This window comes from Oncorhynchus keta, chromosome 32 (genome assembly GCF_023373465.1).
Source record: "Oncorhynchus keta strain PuntledgeMale-10-30-2019 chromosome 32, Oket_V2, whole genome shotgun sequence".
NCBI classification, from domain to species: Eukaryota; Metazoa; Chordata; class Actinopteri; order Salmoniformes; family Salmonidae; genus Oncorhynchus; species Oncorhynchus keta.
Window position 1 is genome coordinate 3755435 of NC_068452.1, and position 25178 is coordinate 3780612.

The 25178-nt window shown below is 43.6% G+C and overlaps 1 protein-coding gene across 1 annotated transcript in view; it reads left to right on the forward strand.

Moving 5' to 3' along the window:
• The window catches only part of LOC118389431 (ubiquitin carboxyl-terminal hydrolase 43-like), a 139684-nt gene that overhangs the window by 98587 nt on the left and 15919 nt on the right, over nt 1–25178 (forward strand). The window contains exons 7-9 of the mRNA XM_052490361.1: nt 9327–9489; nt 13663–13774; nt 22962–23065. Coding sequence (XP_052346321.1) covers nt 9327–9489; nt 13663–13774; nt 22962–23065 — 379 coding nt within the window. The remainder of the gene's footprint in view (nt 1–9326; nt 9490–13662; nt 13775–22961; nt 23066–25178) is intronic.

Below are 25178 nucleotides of genomic sequence, written 5' to 3' on the forward strand. Positions count from 1 at the left end.
CACACTCAAGGCAAGCATCTTTAAACCAACACACACACACACACACAGGTTGTGGATGTATCTGCTAATGGGTGGTGAAGAGAATACTGAGAAGAAAAAGGCCCAGCTGTGCTCAATGGCTCAGCCCACATATCTCCCATCTGCTTTTACAAGGCAGTTCTTCAATGATTGATGATGAGCTATTTAAACCCATCATCAGAAGTACTTGGGATAGAAATACTGTAGTTTGAAAGTTGAATGGGAACCATTTGACAAATATTAACTTTGTTCGATCAGATATGTTGAATGTGCGCCAATCTGGTCAATGAAACGACTGTGTTCGATTGACTCCTTTAACGCATCTATTGGGACAGCCGAAGAACCCCTTTGGAGACCTCTTTTCTAAGAGTACAGTTGAAGTTGGAAGTTTACATACACTATTAAAAAAATACTTATTTTCCACCATAATTTGCAAATAAATTCATAAAAAATCCTACAATATGATTTTCAGTTTTTTTTCTTCTCATTTTGTCCGTCATAGTTGAAGTGTACCTATGATGAAAATTACAGGCCTCTCTCATATTTTTAAGTGGGAGAACTTGCACAATTGGTGGATGACTAAATACTTTTTGCCCCACTGTATTATGAGTGTAAAATACTTTTTGGCCCCACTGTATTATGAGTGTAAAATACTTTTTGCCCCACTGTATTATGAGTGTAAAATACTTTTTGGCCCCACTGTATTATGAGTGTAAAATACTTTTTGCCCCACTGTATTATGAGTGTAAAATACTTTTTGGCCCCACTGTATTATGAGTGTAAAATACTTTTGGCCCCACTGTATTATGAGTGTAAAATACTTTTTGCCCCACTGTATTATGAGTGTAAAATACTTTTTGGCCCCACTGTATTATGAGTGTAAAATACTTTTTGCCCCACTGTATTATGAGTGTAAAATACTTTTTGGCCCCACTGTATTATGAGTGTAAAACTTTTTACTGTATTATGAGTTTACTTTTTGCCCCACTGTATTATGAGTATAAAATACTTTTTGCCCCACTGTATTATGAGTGTAAAATACTTTTTGGCCCCACTGTATTATGAGTGTAAAATACTTTTTGCCCCACTGTATTATGAGTGTAAAATACTTTTTGGCCCCACTGTATTATGAGTGTAAAATACTTTTTGCCCCACTGTATTATGAGTGTAAAATACTTTTTGGCCCCACTGTATTATGAGTGTAAAATACTTTTTGGCCCCACTGTATTATGAGTGTAAAAACTTTTTACTGTTTTGTGTAAAATACTTTTGCCCCACTGTATTATGAGTGTAAAATACTTTTTGGCCCCACTGTATTATGAGTGTAAAATACTTTTTGCCCCACTGTATTATGAGTGTAAAATACTTTTTGGCCCCACTGTATTATGAGTGTAAAATACTTTTTGCCCCACTGTATTATGAGTGTAAAATACTTTTTGCCCCACTGTATTATGAGTGTAAAATACTTTTTGCCCCACTGTATTATGAGTGTAAAATACTTTTTGGCCCCACTGTATTATGAGTGTAAAATACTTTTTGGCCCCACTGTATTATGAGTGTAAAATACTTTTTGGCCCCACTGTATTATGAGTGTAAAATACTTTTTGCCCCACTGTATTATGAGTGTAAAATACTTTTTGCCCCACTGTATTATGAGTGTAAAATACTTTTTGGCCCCACTGTATTATGAGTGTAAAATACTTTTTGCCCCACTGTATTATGAGTGTAAAATACTTTTTGGCCCCACTGTATTATGAGTGTAAAATACTTTTTGCCCCACTGTATTATGAGTGTAAAATACTTTTTGGCCCCACTGTATTATGAGTGTAAAATACTTTTTGCCCCACTGTATTATGAGTGTAAAATACTTTTTGCCCCACTGTATTATGAGTGTAAAATACTTTTTGGCCCCACTGTATTATGAGTGTAAAATACTTTTTGCCCCACTGTATTATGAGTGTAAAATACTTTTTGCCCCACTGTATTATGAGTGTAAAATACTTTTTGGCCCCACTGTATTATGAGTGTAAAATACTTTTTGGCCCCACTGTATTATGAGTGTAAAATACTTTTTGGCCCCACTGTATTATGAGTGTAAAATACTTTTGCCCCACTGTATTATGAGTGTAAAATACTTTTTGCCCCACTGTATTATGAGTGTAAAATACTTTTTGGCCCCACTGTATTATGAGTGTAAAAACTTTTTGGCCCACTGTATTATGAGTGTAAAATACTTTTGGCCCACTGTATTATGAGTGTAAAATACTTTTTGCCCCACTGTATTATGAGTGTAAAATACTTTTTGCCCCACTGTATTATGAGTGTAAAATACTTTTTGGCCCCACTGTATTATGAGTGTAAAATACTTTTTGGCCCACTGTATTATGAGTGTAAAATACTTTTTGGCCCCACTGTATTATAGTGTAAAATACTTTTTGCCCCACTGTATTGAGTGTAAAATACTTTTTGGCCCCACTGTATTATGAGTGTAAAATACTTTTTGCCCCACTGTATTATGAGTGTAAAATACTTTTTGCCCCACTGTATTATGAGTGTAAAATACTTTTTGCCCCACTGTATTATGAGTGTAAAATACTTTTTGGCCCCACTGTATTATGAGTGTAAAATACTTTTTGCCCCACTGTATTATGAGTGTAAAATACTTTTTGGCCCCACTGTATTATGAGTGTAAAATACTTTTTGCCCCACTGTATTATGAGTGTAAAATACTTTTTGCCCCACTGTATTATGAGTGTAAAATACTTTTTGCCCCACTGTATTATGAGTGTAAAATACTTTTTGGCCCCACTGTATTATGAGTGTAAAATACTTTTTGGCCCCACTGTATTATGAGTGTAAAATACTTTTTGGCCCCACTGTATTATGAGTGTAAAATACTTTTGGCCCCACTGTATTATGAGTGTAAAATACTTTTTGGCCCCACTGTATTATGAGTGTAAAATACTTTTTGCCCCACTGTATTATGAGTGTAAAATACTTTTTGCCCCACTGTATTATGAGTGTAAAATACTTTTTGGCCCCACTGTATTATGAGTGTAAAATACTTTTTGCCCCACTGTATTATGAGTGTAAAATACTTTTTGGCCCCACTGTATTATGAGTGTAAAATACTTTTTGGCCCCACTGTATTATGAGTGTAAAATACTTTTTGGCCCCACTGTATTATGAGTGTAAAATACTTTTTGGCCCCACTGTATACTTGTTTTTGAACCACTCCACAAATGTCTTTTTAACAAACTATAGTTTTGGCGGTTAGGACATCTACTTTGTGCATGACACAAGTCATTTTTCCAACAATTGTTTACAGACAGATTATTTCACTATAATTCACTGTATCACAATTCCAGTGGGTCAGAAGTTTACATACACTAAGTTGAGGCAGGAAAATGATATGGATATATTGAAGCAATATCTCAAGACATCAGTCAGGAAGTTAAAGCTTGGTCGCAAATGGTTCTTCCAAATAGACAATGACCCCAAGCATACTTACAAAGTTGTGGCAAAATGGCTTAAAGACAACAAAGTCAAGGTATTGGAGTGGCCATCACAAAGCCCTGACCTCATTCCCATAGACAATTTGTGGGCAAAACTGAAAAGGTGTGTGCGAGCAAGGAGGCCTACAAACCTGACTCAGTTACACCAGCTCTGTCAGGGGGAATGGGCCAAAATTCACCCAATTTATTGTGGGAAGCTTGTGGAAGGCTACCCGAAACGTTTGACCCAAGTTAAACAATTTAAAGGCAATGCTACCAACTACTAATTGTATGTAAACTTCTGACCCACTGGGAATGTGATGAAAGATATCAAATCTGAAATAATCATTCTCTCTACTATTATTCTGACATTTCACATTCATAAAATAAAGTGGTGATCCTAACTAGGATTAAATGTCAGGAATTGTGAAAAACTGAGTTTAAATGTATTTGGCTGAGGTGTATGTAAACTTCCGACTTCAACTGTATGTTGAAAGACAGTCTTTTAGCTGTTAGCAGCATGGCCATGGTGTTTCATCTCTGTCACTGATATACTGTTACGTCAGAAACTTGAGTTAATTGATTTCCTCATCGTTATTGTTTACTTCTGAGTAAACATCCGGAGTAGTGTCATGGCATATTTTCCACAATCCAATCAGAGTTAGGCAGGATGGGGCGATAGCCATTCAGAAAGAGGGAGGGCACAGGTCTAAAGTCAGTAAAGAATGCCATCCATGTGAATAGACCAGTTGTGTAGTTGTGGTTTTAGACTAGTTATACACCCACAGAGGATGCATCAGCCTGATCACAATCACAACCACATACCAACATTCCATCAGTGAGCCAGCTCTTCCCCTGCTTGTCTTACAGCCTCTATAATCTCTGACTGTCGGTGTCATATAATTTACTGGATTTTAGACCCAAGACTCTATTTCCTTTTTTTACTAATTCACTATAGATAGCACAGATAGATACTTTATCAAGATACATGTTGCCGAGATACCGGGAGGCAACCGTGGAATCAATCATAGGGGTCGGAGGTCTTTGGGGACCTGGTGTGGCAGTGATGAGATTTTTTTTATTTTTTTTATTTTTTTTTGCAGGTTTGGGATCCGGCAAGGGGGAGCAGGTGTGGCAGGTTTATACTCTCTCTCTCTCTCTCTCTCTCTCTCTCTCTCTCTCTCTCTCTCTCTCTCTCTCTCTCTCTCTCTCTCTTTCTCTCTCTCTGCTGTCTTCCTCCATCTGTCATTTACTCAGGCAGCAGACAACTCAGGTGTCCTCTGGTCACCTGCGGTGACGGCAACCAGACACAGGAAATGTTGCGACGTCTGTCTCGTCTAGAGCTACCCCCTGGGTATTTTTAGCACAGAGTGTGGACAGAATTGACAGGGGTCACTCGTCTAGGTGACAAACCAAGACGGCTAAGCTTGTAGGAGCAGAAAAGCATTTGAAAAGCATGATTTTGTGATATTTACTAGTACACAGTAATAATTGATTTCGGTTGAGCATTCAATTCAGCAGTCACAGGCACAACAACCAGCTGGAAATTTATGGTCAGAATAAACTCAAGCAGCTCTGTATGTGCCTGCAGGCTCGCCAGATAACAACAGCTTTATGCCTATGACCTATATTCACAAATAGGTTGTAAACCCACTTTTATTTTTCTACTGACATCTCAAAAGTATTATGTTTTAATCCCCCTGTCATAGAAGAGACTAGTATGTCAAGTTATCATCAATGAGCCAGTATTCATATATTCTCACTATCTTGTCAGACAGAGATAATCGAGTCGTCATCCGCCATGATGGTACTTCAGGGAACACAGTTTTAAATAAGGCTCTGATATTAAAACTAGCTTAAAGGAGTGAAGCAAAAAAAAGTAGGCCTTGGTAACTGCGGTGAAGAAGTAGATCCCTGGGGGTTACTGTAAAAAAATATATATATATATTAGAGCCGTAGTTATTTTGGTGTTCATTACAATACGTATCCCTCCTCCTATCTGAATGTGAGACAGGTGCTGCGGGTGCTCTGGTGCAGTGTGCTACAGTGTTCCAATGTCCTCGTGCGACCACCCTGCATCCCTACATCTTCTATACTGAACAAAATATATAAACCAAACATGCAATAATTTCAACAATTTTACAGTTCATATAATGAAATCAATCTATTGAAAAAAAATCGTTAGGCCCTAATCTATGGATTTCACTTGACTGGGCAGGGGCGCAGCCATAGGAGGGGCGGGGAGGGCATACCCACTGGGGAGCCAGGCCAAGCCAATCAGAATGAGTTTTTCTCCACAAAAGGGCTTAATTACAGGCAGAAATATTCCTCCGTTTCATCAGCTGTCCTGGTGGCTGTTTTCAGACGATACCGTGGCTGAGGAATCCGGATGTGGAGGTCCTGGGCTGGTGTGGTAGGGTGTGAGGCCGGTAGGGTGTACAGCCGTATTCTCTAAAATGGTGTTGGAGGTAGTTTATGGTAGAGAAATGAACATTACATTCTCTGGCAACAGCTTTAGTGGACATTCCTGCAGTCAGCATGCCAATTGCACCCTCCCTCAAAACTTGAGACATCTGTAGAATTGTGTTGTGTGATAAAACTACACATTTTAGAGTGGCATTTCATTGTCCCCAGCACAAGGTGCTCCTGTGTAATGAGCATGCTGTTTAATCAGCTTCTTGATATGCCCCACCTGTCAGATGGATGTATTATATTGGCAAAGGGGAAATGCTCACTAACAGGGATGTAAACAAATATGTGCACAACATTTGAGAGAAATAAGCTTTTTGTGTGTATGGAACATGTCTTGGATCTTTTATTTTAAGGCCATGAAACATGGGACCAACACTTTACATGTTGTGTTTATATTTTTGGTCAGTATACACTACCGTTCAAAGGTTTGGGGTCACTTCGAAATGTCCATGTTTTTGAAAGAAAAGCAATTTTTTTTGTCCATTAAAATAACATCAAATTGATCAGAAATACAGTATAGACATTGTTATTGTTGTAAATGACTATTGAAGCATGAAATGGTAGATTTTTTATGGAATATCTACATAGGCATACAGAGGGCCATTAAGAGCAACCATCACTCCTGTGTTCCAATGGCACGTTGTGTAAACTAATCCAGATGTATAATTTAATTAGGCTAATTGATCATTAGAAAACCCTTTTGCAATTATGTTAGCACAGCTGAAAACTGTTGTGCTGATGAAAGAAAAACACCAGTCTCAACATCAACAGTGAAGAGGCGACTCCAGGATGCTGGCCTTCTAGGCAGAGTTCCTCTGTCCAGTGTCTGTGTTCTTTTGCCCATCTTAATCTTTTCTTTTTATTGGCCAGTCTGAGATATGGCTTTTTCTTTGCAACTTTGCCTAGAAGGCCAGCATCCCAGAGTCGCCCCTTCACTGTTGACTTTGAGACTGGTGTTTTGTGGGTACTATTTAATGACGCTGCCAGTTGAGGACTTGTGAGGCGTCTGTTTCTCAAGCTAAACACTCTAATGTACTTGTCCTCTTGCTCAGTTGTGCACCGGGGCCTCCCACTCCTCTTTCAATTCTGGTTAGAGCCAGGGAGTAGTACACAGCGTTGTACGAGATCTTCAATTTCTTGCATGGAATAGCCTTTGTTTCTTAGAACAAGAACAGACTGACGAGTTTCAGAAGAAAGTGCTTTGTTTCTGGCCATTATGAGGCTGTAATCGAACCCACAAATGATGATGCTCCAGACACTCAACTAGTCTAAAGAAGGACAGTTTTATTGCTTCTTTAATCAGAACAACAGTTTTCAGCTGTGCTAACATAATTGCAAAAGGGTTTTCTAATGATCAATTAGCCTTTTAAAATGATCAACTTGGATTAGTTAACACAATGTGCCATTGGAACACAGGAGTGATGGTTGCTGATAATGGACCCCTGTACACCTATGTACTGTAGATATTCCAAAAAAATCTGCTGTTTCGAGCTACAATAGTCATTTACAACATTAACCATGTATACACTGTATTTTTGATCAATTCCATGTTTCTTTCAAAAACAAGGAAATGTCTAAGTGACCCCAAACTTTTTACCGGTAGTGTATATCAACTCTAGACACTGATTTTGTTCACTGCAGTTTTGATACAATTAAGTTAATTAGGTAAGCCCCAAAGCAGCAATGGAATATTGGAGTAGGTAAGCCCCAAAGCAGCAATGGAATATTGGAGTAGGTAAGCCCCAAAGCAGCAATGGAATATTGGAGTAGGTAAGCCCCAAAGCATCAATGGAATATTGGAGTAGGTAAGCCCCAAAGCAGCAATGGAATATTGGAGTAGGTAAGCCCCAAAGCATCAATGGAATATTGGAGTAGGTAAGCCCCAAAGCATCAATGGAATATTGGAGTAGGTAAGCCCCAAAGCATCAATGGAATAGCTAAAGCAAGAGAGAGAGATAATTGTAGTGTGTGTGTCTGCGTGTGGAAAAAGTATAGTGTAATAGTAGGTCTAAAAAGAGAGGGGGGTGGAGAAAGAGAGCGATAGAGAGACAGAAGTAGGGAGGGAGATGGAGATGAAGAGCTGTGGGAGTGTGAGAATTGTAATTAAACAGCTCAGTCCCTGAAGAGACACTTCAGTGACACTCCCCTTCTACTAGCACTGCCCTCCTACTCTCTCCTCCTTGTCTCTCTCTCTCTCTCTCTCTCTCTCTCTCTCTCTCTCTCTCTCTCTCTCTCTCTCTCTCTCTCTCTCTCTCTCTCACTCTATATATCCCTCTCTCCTGGCTGGCTGAGAAAGAAGGGATGAGGGCGAGGTTGTGAGAATGGGAGTCTGGCATGGGGTTCTCCCCTCAGACCCTGTCTGGAAGATAGAGCAGCCAGACAGACAGACCCACCCACACTCCTCACAGACTCAGCTATCCCAAGCACTGTCATTTTAGGACATAGAAGTGTAGGTTTTGTATATGTTTAAAATAGCATAGTGGTATCGTCTTGTGGGAGAAGTAAGCTTTTGTGTCCTTAGTATTTAATTATTTGCTTATGCTCCTTATTGTCGTGGTAACAGGCTAGCCTTTCTGTGTGGATTGAAATGAAGCTGACTTTGACCTTTCAGTGCCTTTTACCTTCCCATTGGGGAATTCAATAACAGAGAGGGGGACGAGTCTGGCATGGGGGGGGTACTTGATTAAAATGGAATACTTGATTATTCATTCACTTAGTCTTACTCACCAAAGGCCATGCACTGGTGAATACATCCGTTGATACTCAAGTGGTGGCCTTTTCTCTGCCAGCTTCGATATCTGAGTTGACATGATACGATGTTACAGTACACTTCCTGTGCTCCTGAATGATTAGAGTTCCTCAGTACATGCACCGCTGTGTGTGTGTACTTGTTTATGTGTGTGTGTGTGTGTGACACATTTCTACAGCGACAGTGATTAATTGCTCGGCGGCGTTGGACAAGTGTGTTTAATTAAAACCTCAGATAATGTCAACATTTACAATATGTACGTTGCCCGGGAGACAGAGATTCAGCCTCCTACACACTCCCCCTGTAGCTATTACCTACGATTAATGTGTACATGTCGTAACAGATGTCAATTTTACAATGCCACCCTTTGGGTAAACCACAATCGTTGCTCCATTGTATAATGATTTTCACTTGATACAGTTAGTTTTCACAGTTGTGGGTGGTTTCATATTGAGTCATTGAGACCTGATAGAACCCCTCTTGAGCACACTCTGGCACAAGCTACCCCCGTTATGTATACGGCCTTGTGTCTGAGCTCAACTTTGACCTCTCTCGACCCGTGTCTAACCTTTAACCTCTCTCTCCTCTCTCAGGCTTCCACCACAGCCTCCCATCCTCGCCGTACACCTCTGGGCCAGAGGGTAAAAGGATACCCCCATCGACCACTCTGTCCTCAGAGTTTCTGAACCACGGTGGTTCCACCAAGGTCCTCCTCGTAATCTGCAACACGGCAGGCTCTGGCCAGCAGGCCGTCAGGTGAGTCTGGATTGGGTGGGTGGGTGGGAATCTGGATTGGTTGATTGGGTGGGTGGGAGTCTGGATTGGGTGGGATGGAGAGAGGTCATTTTGAAAATATGAGGTTAGGTGTGAATCAAACAAGCCTTTTTAGTTTATAGCGAAACAGTATCTCATGGGTGAACAGAGGAGTTATGATAAACAATATGCACCAACAGTTTGAACAGAGTGTATTTTATCAGGGCAAAAGCTCTGCTCTCTCTTTACTAGTTCCAGCTGTAACGAGTACCCACTGGGCCCAAGGGGACATGCTCCGAGCTCCATTTTCCAGTTCACAGTACACAGGTTGCATTTACACAGGGAGAACAATTCTGATCTTTTTCCACTAATTGGTAATATAGGTCATCATGTTTGGACATATTTTAAAACATGTATTTTTTCCTACTGAGAATCAAAGGGAGCATCGCTCCTGAGAGAAACCAAATACTGTAAATCCCAGTAAACAGCTTTGAATTATTCAATGTCTGAGAGAGAGAGAGAGAGAGAGAGAGAGAGAGAGAGAGAGAGAGAGAGAGAGAGAGAGAGAGAGAGAGAGAGAGAGAGAGAGACTGCATGCAGAATTCTGCAAGAATATCCTCTGCGTACAACGTAAAACACTATTAGGCCGATACCCGCTAATTATCAAAACCTAAACCTACAGAGAGATGAACCTGGAGAAGAGTCCCCTAAGCATGCTGGTCCTGGCTCTGTTCACAAACACACCCTACAGAGCCCCAGGACAGCAGCACAATTAGACCCAACCAAATCATGAGAAAACAAAAAGATAATTACTGTACACATTGGAAAGAATTAACCAAAAAACTGCGCAAACTAGAATACTATTTGGCCTTAAACAGAGAGTACACAGTGGCAGAATATCTGAACACTGTGACTGACTCAAACTTAAGGAAAACTTTGACGGTGTACAGACTCAGTGAGCATAGCCTTGCTATTGAGAAAGGCCGCCGTAGGCAGACCTGGCTCTCAAGAGAAGACCGGCTACTGTATGTGCACACTGCTCACAAAATGAGGTGGAAACTGAGCTGCACTTTCTAACCTCCTGCCAAATGTATGACCATATTAGAGACACATTTCCCTCAGATTACAGCCAGGACAGCCCCATTGTTCTCTCACCATAGATAATGTAGCGGCCAGGACAGCCCCATTGTTCTCTCACCATAGATAATGTAGCAGCCAGGACAGCCCCATTGTTCTCTCACCATAGATATTGTAGCGGCCAGAACAGCCCCATTGTTCTCTCACCATAGATAATGTAGCGGCCAGAACAGCCCCATTGTTCTCTCACCATAGATAATGTAGCGGCCAGGACAGCCCCATTGTTCTCTCACCATAGATAATGTAGCGGCCAGAACAGCCCCATTGTTCTCTCACCATAGATAATGTAGCGGCCAGGACAGCCCCATTGTTCTCTCACCATAGATAATGTAGCGGCCAGGACAGCCCCATTGTTCTCTCACCATAGATAATGTAGCGGCCAGGACAGCCCCATTGTTCTCTCACCATAGATCATGTAGCGGCCAGGACAGCCCCATTGTTCTCTCACCATAGCAATTAACTCTAGATGCACTGAGCAGAGTGGGGTCAGCATACATACATCACACTGTAGCTTCTGCCCTGATAACACACAGATTTGATCCAGGATACAGGGAGTGACTAAAGACAAGACCGAGGCTATAGGCCCAAAACATTATCTCTGTATATTGCCCTGCTAATCCATTGTTGTTCTTCTAAGACCATTTTTATTTAATATTTCAACATTTGAGGTAGGCTATATGATCACGCCGGTAATAGATAATTTGTTTTGTTACTTGTGAGGCACAGCTGAGTGAGCGTACGTTTATATAATTAGCTTTTTCTTATTTTACTGGGCTGATGGAGCCTGCATCTGATGGTCAGTCTCAGCGGAGGGAGACAACAGCAGACTTATGGTCCGCCTCTCAACGTCCCTCCGCTCTCCCTTTCCTCCACTGACACTGACCAAAAAGGGACACCGTCTTCCAGCTGATGGAGAATGTTGCCTTGCACCCCATTAGTTCTATGTAATGGTGTACAGACTCAGTGAGCATAGCCTTGCTATTGAGAAAGGCCGCCGTAGGCAGACCTGGCTCTCAAGAGAAGACCGGCTACTGTATGTGCACACTGCTCACAAAATGAGGTGGAAACTGAGCTGCACTTTCTAACCTCCTGCCAAATGTATGACCATATTAGAGACACATTTCCCTCAGATTACACAGACTGGGTGAAACACCACAGTCTGCCATCACAGCAGCAATATTTGTGACCTGTTGCCACAAGAAAAGGGCAACCAGTGAGGAACAAACACTATTTGTAAATTCAATCCATATTTTAGTTTATTTATTTTCACTTTTGTATTTTAACTATTTGCACATCATTACAACACTGTATATAGACATAATATGACATTTGAAATGTCTTTATTATTTTGGAACTTCTGTGAGTGTAATGTTAACTGTTAATTTGTATTGTTTATTTCCCTTTTGTTTATTATCTACTTCACTTGCTTTGGGAATGTTAACATATGTTTCCCATGGTAATAAAGGCCCTTGAATTGAGAGAGAGAGAGAGAGAGAGAGAGAGAGAGAGAGAGAGAGAGAGAGAGAGAGAGAGAGAGAGAGAGAGAGAGAGAGAGAGAGAGAGAGAGAGAGAGAGAGAGAGAGAGAGACACTCACTCCAGCCAACTGCCCACTATTGGCCCATGCTTGTCAATCAAAAAGTAATTTTGAGTTTTGTATGCTGTCATATACTGTCTGTCTGCTCCCTCCTCCACGTACTCCTCTTGAGTGTGTATGCTCATTTGTGTGTGTGTGTGTCTGTGTGTGTGTGTGTGTACAGGGAACCAGAGGAGGGATAGTCCCACGGTCAGCTTGTTAATGTCAGGAGGATATTTGAGTACCTGTGGAGGCCCCATTTTAGCCACGTGTGTTTATGTTTCGCCCCATGGGGAGACTGGTGGTCTGTGACTGGCCCCATGACTGGCACATGTCAACTGTGGTTGTCCCAGATTGCTGCCTGTTTGACAGAAACCTACTGTCAAATATACCCCCCAACTGTCTCTACAACAGAGGCAAAACCTACCGCTCATAACCACATACTGGTATTAATACGCTGCTGTGGTTGATATTGGGCCCGTTTCACAGACACAGATTAAGCTCAGCTCAGTCCTGGACTAAAATGCAATAGAGATTCTCCAGGAATGTGTCCAGGTAACCAGCCCATTGAGTTGTTACATCCTGGTCATCATTTGAGGATTTTCACCCTGGGCTCACCTTGTGTCTAACAGAACGTTTGAATGGATGGTGATCATAGATCTTTGAGGTAGAGTTTGGGCCAATGGCTTGCCTGCTCACTCGAATAAACCGCTTTGAGGGACAGAATGGCGCTGGTCGCGAGGACAGACTATGTTTCACACAGACACACCAGGTGCGCATGTGTGCACACAAACACACGCAAACACACGCACACACACACACACACACACACACATTGAAGTCTCAAAACAGGCTCCTCTGCTTTTATGAGAAAACCAATCTAAGCAGTAGATGGAAAATATGTTCAATTCATTGAATGAAAGTGCTTTCTTCTAGGTTTTCTCATTCGGATCACTGACTAGTTCTCTCTCAAATCCACACAATGCTATTGGAAATGTAAATCCATCATTTTAAAAACGACATTCTCAGCCAAAATGTTCTCATGCCTGAAATATGCTTACAGTGCCACATTGAAAATACTGGCTTTCTCTTCACTTGTAGTCCTGTGGTCATTAAATACATGTTGAGTTGAGAGACCTGCTTAACTACGTTTCACATTCAAAAGGCCACAGGGTTGTAATGTACTCTACTTTGTGCAAATCCAAACGTATGTTTGCCTCTCTCAAACAACTGCAGAATAACATAGTATTTTTTTTATCCCGTTCTGTCTACCTCTCTCTCTTTTACCCCCTCTCTCTTATCTCGCTACCTCTTCTTCTCCCTCTCCCCTACTCCATCTTCCTCTCCTTCACGCCTCTCTGACCCTCTCCTCCTCCCTCCCTCTCTCTCCCCTCCTCCTTCTCCCTCTCTCCCTCCTTCTCTCTCTCTCTCCCTCCCTCTCCTTCACCCCAACCCCCCCCTCCAGGTTCGGCCCTCCCTTCCTCATGAGAGAGGAGCGTACCATGTCCTGGGACCAGCTCCAGCAGAGTATCCTCAGCAAGCTCTATTACCTGATGCTGAACGGATCACAGGCTCAGGTCAGTTAACACTGGCACCACTGGTCACTACCATTCATTTACTACTACTGGTTCCTACTCTTTACTTCCTGAAACAGTATTACATTCCTACCTAGTGCTACAACCACCAGAAATAACATTCAGCCTACCAATATGCACTAATGGAGATCTAGTGAGTCTCTCACACACACACACACACACACACACACACACACACACACACACACACACACACACACACACACACACACACACATCCGGGAGTACGCACACACACACATAATGACATATGCAGACACTCTTAAGACACAAGCCACCGTGTGTGTGCATGTGTGTCCTCAACAACTTCCTGGATGAAATAACCCCATCGTGAGAGGGAATTGGCTTTAGTTACAAACGGGAGGCGTTACAATTAACCGGAGTGGCCTGAGACACAAGGAGCAGTGACACAGCAGATAATGTAGCGTCCAGGACAGCCCCATTGTTCTCTCACCATAGATAATGTAACGGCCAGGACAGCCCCATTGTCCTCTCACCATAGATAATGTAGCGGTCAGGACAGCCCCATTGTTCTCTCACCATAGATAATGTAACGGCCAGGACAGCCCCATTGTCCTCTCACCATAGATAATGTAGCGGTCAGGACAGCCCCATTGTTCTCTCACCATAGATAATGTAGCGTCCAGGACAGCCCCATTGTTCTCTCACCATAGATAATGTAGCGGCCAGGACAGCCCCATTGTTCTCTCACCATAGATAATGTAGTGGCCAGGACAGCCCCATTGTTCTTTCACCATAGATAATGTAGCAGCCAGGACAGCCCCATTGTTCTCTCACCATAGATAATGTAGCAGCCAGGACAGCTCAATTGTTCTCTCACCATAGATAATGTAGCGGCCAGGACAGACCCATTGTTCTCTCACCATAGATAATGTAGCAGCCAGGACAGCCCCATTGTTCTCTCACCATAGATAATGTAGCGGCCAGGACAGCCCCATTGTTCTCTCACCATAGCAATTAACTCTAGATGCACTGAGCAGAGTGGGGTCAGCATACATACATCACACTGTAGCTTCTGCCCTGATAACACACAGATTTGATCCAGTATACAGGGAGTGACTAAAGACAAGACCGCTGTTATGTACTTGCTTCGTGCTTTTACACCTGCATTGTTTGCTGTTTGGGGTTTTAGGCTGGGTTTCTGTACAGCACTTTGAGATATCAGCTGATGTACGAAGGGCTATATAAATAAATTTGATTTGATTTGATTTGATGTAGACCAGTATGTCCTCAGTTTGTTACAGTGGATCCACGATAGACATTATAAGTACTGTAAGCAATGAGCCCCTTTCCCTGACCATCCTGCATTCACTATAGAGATACTCTATACACACATTAAGCAGGAACCATGGTTTGGTACGCATGCATTATTTATTCTATAGACCCGGGGTCACCAACCTTCTTTGAGTCCAGATCACTTTGAGTGAAAATGGAAGCCGAGATCTACCGTTACATTTTGTTGGGGACGTGACTTTAAAACGTAAGCCTGTGTCACATTAACCTGTTAAAAACAGTACTGTAGTAGTGAGGTTTGTGCAGTAGGCCCAAAACATTCTCTGTATATTGCCCTGCCAATCCATTGTTGTTCTTCTAAGACCATTTTTATTTCATATTTCAACATTTGAGGTAGGCTATATGATCACGCCGGTAATAGATCATTTGTTTTGTTACTTGTGAGGCACAGCTGAGTGAGCGTACGTTTTTATAATTAGCTTTTTCTTATTTTACTGGGCTGATGGAGCCTGCATCTGATGGTCAGTCTCAGCGGAGGGAGACAACAGCAGACTTATGGTCCGCCTCTCAACGTCCCTCCGCTCTCCCTTTCCTCCACTGACACTGACCAAAAAGGGACACCGTCTTCCAGCTGATGGAGAATGTTGCCTTGCACCCCATTAGTTCTATGTAATGCACAGAGAAAGTTAAATATTCCTCGCTATTAAAAGAGACACAAGCCGCTAATAACAACAACAACGCAAGCCTACAGATACACTTTCCTACTCATTCATTGCAGCTGCAGTGCTGGTTGTAGCAGTAGTGGAAGTAGGGAGAATGAACATTTCATGGCTTATCAAAGTGTTGACAGTGCTGATGTAACGGTTTTCTTCTGGGGAAAGAGAGGCGGACCAAAACGCAGCGTGGTTACTTGTAAACATCTTTAATAAAGATGAACAATCTACAAAACAAGAAATGTGAAAAAACTGAAACAGCCCTATCTGGTGCAAAAAACACAGACAGGAACACTCACCCACAAAACCCAACACAAAACAGGCTACCTAAATATGGTTCCCAATCAGAGACAATGACTAACACCTGCCTCTGATTGAGAACCATATCAGGCCAAACATAGAAATAGACAAACCAGACACACAACATAGAATGCCCACCCAGCTCACGTCCTGACCAACACTAAAACAAGGAAAGCACACAAACGATGGTCAGAACATGACAGTACCCCCAAGGTGCGGACTCTGAACGCACAACCTAAACCTATAGGGGAGGGTCTGGGTGGGCATCTGTCCGCGGTGGCGGCTCTGGCGCTGGACCCCACTCCATAATTGTCTTCGTCCACCTCCTTAGAGTCCCTTGAGTGGCGACCGTCGCTGCTAACCTTGGCCTAGGAACCCTAACAACGGGCCCCACTGGTCTGAGGGGCAGCTCGGAACTGAGGGGAAGCTCGGGACTGAGGGGAAGCTCAGGCAGGTTGATGAATTTAGCAGATCCTGGCTGGCTGGCGGTTCCAGCAGATCCTGGCTGACTGGCAGATCCTGGCTGAATGGCGGATCCTGGCTGAATGGCGGATCTTGGCTGACTGGCGGATCTTGGCTGACTGGCGGATCCTGGCAGTTCTGGCGGATCCTGGCTGAATGGCGGATCCTGGCTGACCTAACTGATCCTGGCGGCTCCGGGCAGACTGGCGGCACCGGGCAGACAGGCGGCGCCGGGCAGACAGGCGGCACTGGCGGCTCCGGGCAGACTGGCGGCGCTGGGCAGACTGGCGGCTCAGACGGCGCTGGGCAGACGGGTAGCTCAGACGGCGCTGGAGAGGAAGGCTCTGGCAGTGCTGGAATGAGGGGCTCTGGCGCCTCTGGAATGAGGGGCTCTGGCGCCTCTGGAATGAGGGGCTCTGGCGCCTCTGGAATGAGGGGCGGGAGCTCTGGCAGCGCCGGACAGGCGGGAGACTCCGGCTGCGCTGGAGAGGAGGAAGGCTCTGGCCGCGCTGGACTGAGGGGCTCTGGCGCCTCTGGACTGAGGGGCGCTGGCGCCTCTGGACTGAGGGGCGCTGGCGCCTCTGGACTGAGGGGCGCTGGCGCCTCTGGACTGAGGGGCGCTGGCGCCTCTGGACTGAGGGGCGGGAGCTCTGGCAGCGCCGGACAGGCGGGAGACTCTAGCAGCGCTGGACAGAGAAGCTCTGGCGCCTCTGGACTGAGGGGCTCTGGCGCCTCTGGACTGAGGGGCCCTGGCGCCTCTGGACTGAGGGGCCCTGGCGCCTCTGGACTGAGGGGCCCTGGCGCCTCTGGACTGAGGGGCCCTGGCGCCTCTGGACTGAGGGGCGGAAACTCTGGTAGTGCCGGACAGGCGGGAGCACCTGTGTTGATGGGACGGAGAGACAGCCTGGTGCGGGGTGCCGGCACTGGTGGTACCGGGCTGGGGACACACACCTCAGGGCGAATGCCTTGCATACTACGCCAAATCAACTGCTCTCCCTCTTCACACTCCCCCAATTCTATTAACACCTCCTCGAGTGTCTTCTCATCTCCCATCCGTTCACTCTCCTCCATTCTGTCCAATAACTCCTCGACCCTCTCAGACTCAGCCCTCAGCTTCGCCGATAGCTCCGATAACATCCATGTCTCCTTACGGTAAACAGGGGGAGTTGGCTCAGGTCTGGCTCCTGGCTCTGCTACACTCTCCCTGTGCCCCCCCCCAATACATTTTTGGGGGTGCCTCTCGGGCTTCCAGCCGCTCTGCCGTGCTAGCTCCTCATAATGCCGCCTCTCTGCCTTCCCTGCCTCCAGCTCAGCTTTGGGGCGGCAATATTCCCCTGGCTCTGCCCAGGGTCCTTCCCCGTCAAGGATCTCCTCCCAAGTCCATTTCTCCAAATAGTGCAGCCTCCCCACTGCTGCTGCTGCTGCCTCTGTTGCTTCTCCTGCTGCTGCCTTTGCTGCTGTTGCTCCTGCTGCACCTGTCGCTTCTCCTGCTGCTGCTGTTGCTGCTGCCTCTGTTTACCACGCCGCTTGGTCCTTGGTTGGTGGGTGATTCTGTAACGGTTTTCTTCTGGGGAAAGAGAGGCGGACCAAAACACAGCGTTGTTACTTTGTAAACATCTTTAATAAAGATGAACAATCTACAAAACAAGAAATGTGAAAAAACTGAAACAGCCCTATCTGGTGCAAAAAACACAGAGACAGGAACACTCACCCACAAAACCTAACACAAAACAGGCTACCTAAATATGGTTCCCAATCAGAGACAATGACTAACACCTGCCTCTGATTGAGAACCATATCAGGCCAAACATAGAAATAGACAAACCAGACACACAACATAGAATGCCCACCCAGCTCACGTCCTGACCAACACTAAAACAAGGAAAACACACACGAACGATGGTCAGAACGTGACAGCTGAGTAAAAACGTCAACATGAACTCAGTCATACAAAAGGTAGCTGTTTGCTGTATTCATTGACAGTCTCTCTCTAGTCGTGGTTTTAAACGTTTAGAAATCTCACAGTCTCAACTTTGCTGTTGCTTTCTTTTACGCCTTCTATGTTACTGCAGACATCCGATCCGAGTGCACTTGATTTGCTCCAACCGGGCCCGCCGGGAAGGCAGAGTTTGTACCTCCAGACATATGAAATGGTTCAAAATGGGAACATGTTGCCTACCTGGCGCGCAGGGCAGCTGAATCGGGTGCACCTGCCGCCAACAGCGTGAGACAAATGTACAAAATATTAACGGAAGGCTTTATCGTTGTTGTTTTTTTACATAAATGGTGGGCGAACAACTAGGAATGCCTTGGAGATCAACCAGCCGGGGACCACTGCTGTAGACAAGGGAGTTCAACACTGCCACAATGACCCCCTCACTTCACCTTGACCATTCCTTTTTATACACACAACACACAACTATCCTCAGCTCCTAAGGCGGGCTGCCCTGTCGCTATGGGAGACGTGCAGTGTTTGACAAGGAGGCCTTATCCAGAGCAAACAGCCCTGGGCTCAAAGTCTCAGGTAGTTCTAAGGCTGATAAGCCCCAGACAAGGTCCTACCTCAACAGAGACGGAACTATTTCTTTACACCTAGTGTTGACACACTGATCTGTATCTCCACGGCAACAAGCTCCTTGTCAAGTTAACTCTGTCAAGCTGTGTGACCATCAACTGCACTGTCTGGTTCCCTTTACTTCTCATTCATAGAAAAACTGTATGCAGACTGAATTCATAGTTAAGTTTCAGGACAGAATTATTGTTTGGTATTTGTGGTGTTTGTTTGACTCCCTGGGGGATTTTTCACTTCAAAGTGTAGTTGTTCCGGCTTTCTTATGTCATTCATATTTGTTTTGTGGTAGAGGAAATTCATAAAATGTTATGCAGCCGCCTGTAGGTTTCTCAACAACATACAGTGCTTTCAGAAAGTATTCATGCCCTTTGACACATTTTGTTGTATTACAGCCAGAATTCAAAATTATTTAAATTGATCTACAGACTATACCCCATAATGAAAAAGTTTTTAGAAGAAAATAAATGTTGTATTGAAAATAAAATACAGAAAAATATAATTGACATAAATTGTCAGACCCCTGAGTCAATACTTTGTAGAAGCACTTTTGGCAGAAATTACAGCTGTGAATCTAAATGCTTTCCACACCTGGATTGTACAACAGTTGTACATTATTCTTTTCAAAATTGTTCAAGCTCTGTCAAATTGGTTCCTGATCATTCCCAGACAGCCATTTTCAGGTCTTGCCATAGATTTTCAAGGATATTTAAGTCAAAACTGTAACTTGGCCACTCGGGAACATTCACTGTCTTCTTGGTAAGCAACTGCAGTGTAGATTGGGCCTTGTGTTTTAGGTTATTGTCCTTCTGAAAGGGGAATTAATCTCCCAGTATCTGGTGAAAAGCAGACTAAACCAGGTTTTCCTCTGGGATTTTGCCTGTGCTTAGCTCCATTCCATTTATTTTTATTCAGAAAAACTCCCCAGTCCTTAAAGATTACAAGCATACCCATAACATAATGCAGCCAACACTATAAAATATGGGTTGTGTTGGATTTGCCCCCAAAATAATTACACTCTGACGTTATGGAGTATTGTGTGTAATTGTCTATTTAATCATGTTAATTCTATTTAATTTATGCAACTTATTATGTGATTTGTTATGCCCGTTTTTACTCCTGAACTTATTTAGGCTTGCCATAACAAGGGGGTTTAATACTTATTGACTCGAGACATTTCAGCTTTAGTTTTTTATAAATATATATACCATTTTCTACAACCAAAATTCAACGTTGACGTTATGTGGTATTGTTTTTAGATCAATAACAAACCATCTCAATTTAATCCATTTTAAATTCAGGCTGTAACACAACGACATTTGGAAAAAATGAAAGGTGTGTGAATACTTTCTGAAGGCACTGTAACAAGTGATGTTTTGAGCACTATATACAACCCTGTATCACCACAAAAACGGTCCTCTAGCAGGGAAGAGGAAGGAAGAGATTGCTTTAAAGATTCGTAATTTACAGGCAATAGACCAGTGAAATGAGAACATGCGAGGAGAAGTGTCTGTTATGGTCTGTTAAGTTCCTCGCCACACCATGTGTTGTAGAGGTCAGATCTTGCACTCGTTAGATCCCACACTACATAAAAGCTTTAGTATCCACCTACATATGAGTCATTCCAGCATTGTGTCAACTTCAGACAAAGGGAGATGATTGTGGAATACACGAAAATGGGGGCGTACTCAGTCCTCTTTCTCATCGAAGGGGGTGTGGTGGAGCAGGTTGAGAGCTTCAAGTTCCTTGGTGTCCACATCACCAACAAACTAACATGGTCCAAGCACACCAAGACAGTCGTGAAGAGGGCACGGCAAAACCTATTCCCCCTCAGGAGGGGAATAGGCATGAATATTTGGCATGGGTCCTCAGATCCTCAAAATGTTCTACAGCTGCACCATCGAGAGGATCCTGACTGGTTGCATCACTGCCTGGTATGGCAACTGCTCGGCCTCCGACCGCAAGGCACTACAGACGGTAGTGCGTACGGCCAGTACACTAAGGCCAAGCTTCCTGCCATCCAGGACCCCTATACCAGGCGTTGTCAGAGGAAGGCCTAGTCATAGACTGTTCTCTCTGCTACCGCACGGCAAGTGATACCAGAGCGCCAAGTCTAGGTCCAAGAGGCTTCTAAACAGCTTCTACCCCAAGCCACAAGACTCCTGAACATCATGTCAAATGGCTACCCAGACTATTTGCATTGCCCCCCCCCCCCTACTTCCTGTTATTATCTATGCATCGTCACTTTAATAACTACTTACATGTACATATTACCTCAATTACCTCGACTAACCGGTGCCCCCGCACATTGACTCTGTACGGGTACCCCCCTGTATATAGTCTCGCTATAGTTATTTTACTGCTGCCCTTTAATTACTTGTTACTTTTATTTCTTATTCATATTTTTTGGGGGGAAACTGCATTGTTGGTTAGGGGCTCGTAAGTAAGCATTTCACTGTATGGTCTACACCTGTTGTATTCGGCGCATGTGACAAATCCGATTTGATTGCAGTATGCTGATAACTGTTAGATCAAATCTACAAGACAGATAATAATGTACAAGACATATTACTTTGAGGCTCAAGAGAGGATGTGTCTCTTTGAAAAAGATATGTGTGTTGTGCACTATATAGAAGCAGTGCACTATATAGGGAATAGGGTGCCATTTTAGACACAGACCTGTGATTTTATCCAGGCTTGGTGTATTTTCTGCACCATACAGTTTGTTGTTCTCGCGAACTGTGTTTTTTTATCATTTGTGTCTGTACCCAACAAATACACAAACATTTGCTGAAAAGGAAGATAAGGATTTTCTCTCCTCAAGGCTTTGTCGGTTTAATATTTAATCCCACTTGATTTGTCCCTAATCCAGACAGATTAAACGTATTACAGATATCCTCCAGAAAGACAGTGGTATGACAGGAAATCTTCACAGGCATTAAATAAACAGGTGTTTATCTATTCTTCAACATGCACACACACAAACACACACACACACACCTCCTCCACTCACTTTCACTCCACTCTCCCTCATCCAAAGAAGTTCCCTCGAGTTCCAAACTTCCCTCAAACTTCCCCAAACTCACTTATAAACTCAGCTTAATTGCTCATCAACGCAGAGTTGTTCATTATGGTCTTACAAAAGATAACCCCACACCCGCATATGTATGGTCCACTCCCCCAAACAAAATACTTCTTTGCCGTTTTCATTTGGTGGTCACGGTCTTATTAACTAGGATGCATCCCAAATGTCACCCTATTCCCTACACAGTGCACTACTTTTGACCAGAGCCCTATGGCTCTAGTAGTGCACTGTGTAGGGAACAGGTTGCCGTTTGGGACGCAGGGTTACTCATTTATTTCTCTGTATGCTTGGCTGCGGCTCTATTCTCCAGCGGCCTTCATTCCAAATGAGACCATTAGGTTTAATTTGCGACGTGATTCTCCTCTCTACCTTCTAATAACTTAGCCCCTCTTGTCTAATTCATCTCCTAATGCACCTTGTTCAGTCAAGGGTGGAGCTGTGGAGCTTAGAGACACCGCTAACAAACCTGTTGTTATGCGTGGAACCTATGTCCATTTGTGATACATTTTTATTTTAGCCAAAGAAAGATACCGTACTGCTTGGTCCCGCAGTGTTCTTACAGTATTACAATGCACTGGTACGATAGAAGCAGTTTGAACATTTTCGACCACCTCTGTTGTGGTGACCAGGCAGCTTTCAGATGCATAGCAAGTTTCACTGCAAATGTACGATATCTCGTCTCGTGTCGTCTTGCCTCGTCTCGTTATCTCATGGCGTCTTATCTTACCTCTTCTCGTCTTATCCCGTGTCTCACTTATCCCGTCGAATATCTGTGTTTCCCTGCAGAATGCAGGGTCGCTGTTCAAGGTCAGAGTGGTGGGAGGATCTGCCTCCTACAGCTACCTGTCCCCACAAGATGGACGCCCTCTCTTCCACCCTGCCGTGGACAGGTAAGACCACCAGCACCTGCATTATCCATCTCTCTCTCGCTCTTTCTGTCTCACTCTCTCTCTGAGAGCCATGTCTGATTCAACGGCAGAAACATGTGTTCTCAATAGCAAGGCTATAAAGCTCACTGAATCTGTACATAGTCAAAGCAATAAAGACATTCAAATGTCTTAATTTTGGGTAACAGTCACAGTGGTCAGGTATTCTGCACGCTGTGTACTCTCTGTGATAGGGCCAAATAGCATTCTAGTTTGCTCTGATCTTTTTTTGTTAATTCTTTCCAATGTGTCAAGTAATTATCTTTTTGTTTTCTCATGATTTGGTTGGGTCTAATTTTTGTGCTGTTGTCCTGGGGCTCTGTATGGGTGTGTTTGTGTTTGTGAACAGAGCCCCAGGACCAGCTTGCTTAGGGGACTCTTCTCCAGGTTCATCTCTCTGTAGGTGATGGCTTTGTTATGGAAGGTTTGGGAATCGCTTCCTTTTAGGTGGTTATAGAATTTAACGGCTCTCTTCTGGATTTTGATAATTAGTGGGTATCGGCCTAATTCTGCTCTGCATGCATTATTTGGTGTTCTACGTTGTACACAGAGGATATTTTTGCAGAATTCTGCGTGCAGAGTCTCAATTTGGTGTTTGTCCCATTTTGTGAAGTCTTGGTTGGTGAGCAGACCCCAGACCTCACAACCATAAAGGGCAATGGGCTCTATGACTGATTCAAGTATTTTTAGCCAAATCCTAATTGGTATGTTGAAATTTATGTTCCTTTTGATGGCATAGAATGCCCTCCTTGCCTTGTCTCTCAGATCGTTCACAGCTTTGTGGAAGTTACCTGTGGCGCTGATGTTTAGGCCAAGGTATGTATAGTCTTTTGTGTGCTCTAGGGCAACAGTGTCTAGATGGAATTTGTATTTGTGGTCTTGGTGACTGGACCTTTTTGTAGAACACCATTATTTTGGTCTTATTGAGATTTACTGTCACGGCCCAGGTCTGACAGAATCTGTGCATAAGATCTAGGTGCTGCTGTAGGCCCTCCTTGGTTGGTGACAGAAGCACCAGATCATCAGCAAACAGCAGACATTTGACTTCGCATTCTAGTAGGGTGAGGCCGGGTGCTGCCGACTTTTCTAGTGCCCACGCCAATTCGTTGATATATATGTTGAAGAGGGTGGGGCTTAAGCTGCATCCCTGTCTAACCCCACGACCCTGTGTGAAGAAATGTGTGTGTTTTTTGCCAATTTTAACCGTACACTTGTTGTTTGTCTACATGGATTTTATAATGTCGTATGTTTTACCCCCAACACCACTTTCCATCAGTTTGTATAGCAGACCCTCATGCCAAATTGAGTCGAAGGCTTTTTTGAAATCAACAAAGCATGAGAAGACTTTGCCTTTGTTTTGGTTTGTTTGGTTGTCAATGAGGGTGTTCAGGGTGAATACATGGTCTGTTGTATGGTAATTTGGTAAAAAGCCAATTTGACATTTGCTCAGTACATTGTTTTCATTGAGGAAGTGTACGAGTCTGCTGTTAATGATAATGCAGAGGATTTTCCCAAGGTTACTGTTGACGCATATTCCACAGTAGTTATTGGGGTCAAATTTGTCTCCACTTTTGTGGATTGGGGTGATCAGTCCTTGGTTCCAAATATTGGGGAAGATGCCAGAGCTAAGGATGATGTTAAAGAGTTTTAGTATAGCCAATTGGAATTTGTTATCTGTATATTTGATCATTTCATTGAGGATACCATCAACACCACAGGCCTTTTTGGTTTGGAGGGTTTTTATTTTGTCCTGTAACTCATTCAATGTAATTGGAGAATCCAGTGGGTTCTGGTAGTCTTTAATCGTTGATTCTAAGATCTGTATTTGATCATGTATATGTTTTTACACTTTATTCTTTGTTATAGAGCCAAAAAGATTGGAGAAGTGGTTTACTCATACATCTCTCTCTCACACACTCTGTATCGCTCTCTCTCTCACACTCTGTATCTCTCTCTCTCTCACTCTGTATCTCTCTCTTTCTCACACTCTGTATCTCTCTCTCTCTCTCTCTCTGTATCTCTCTCTCTGTATCTCTCTCTCTGTCAGTCAGTCAGTCTAAAATACCTGAACTAAGGT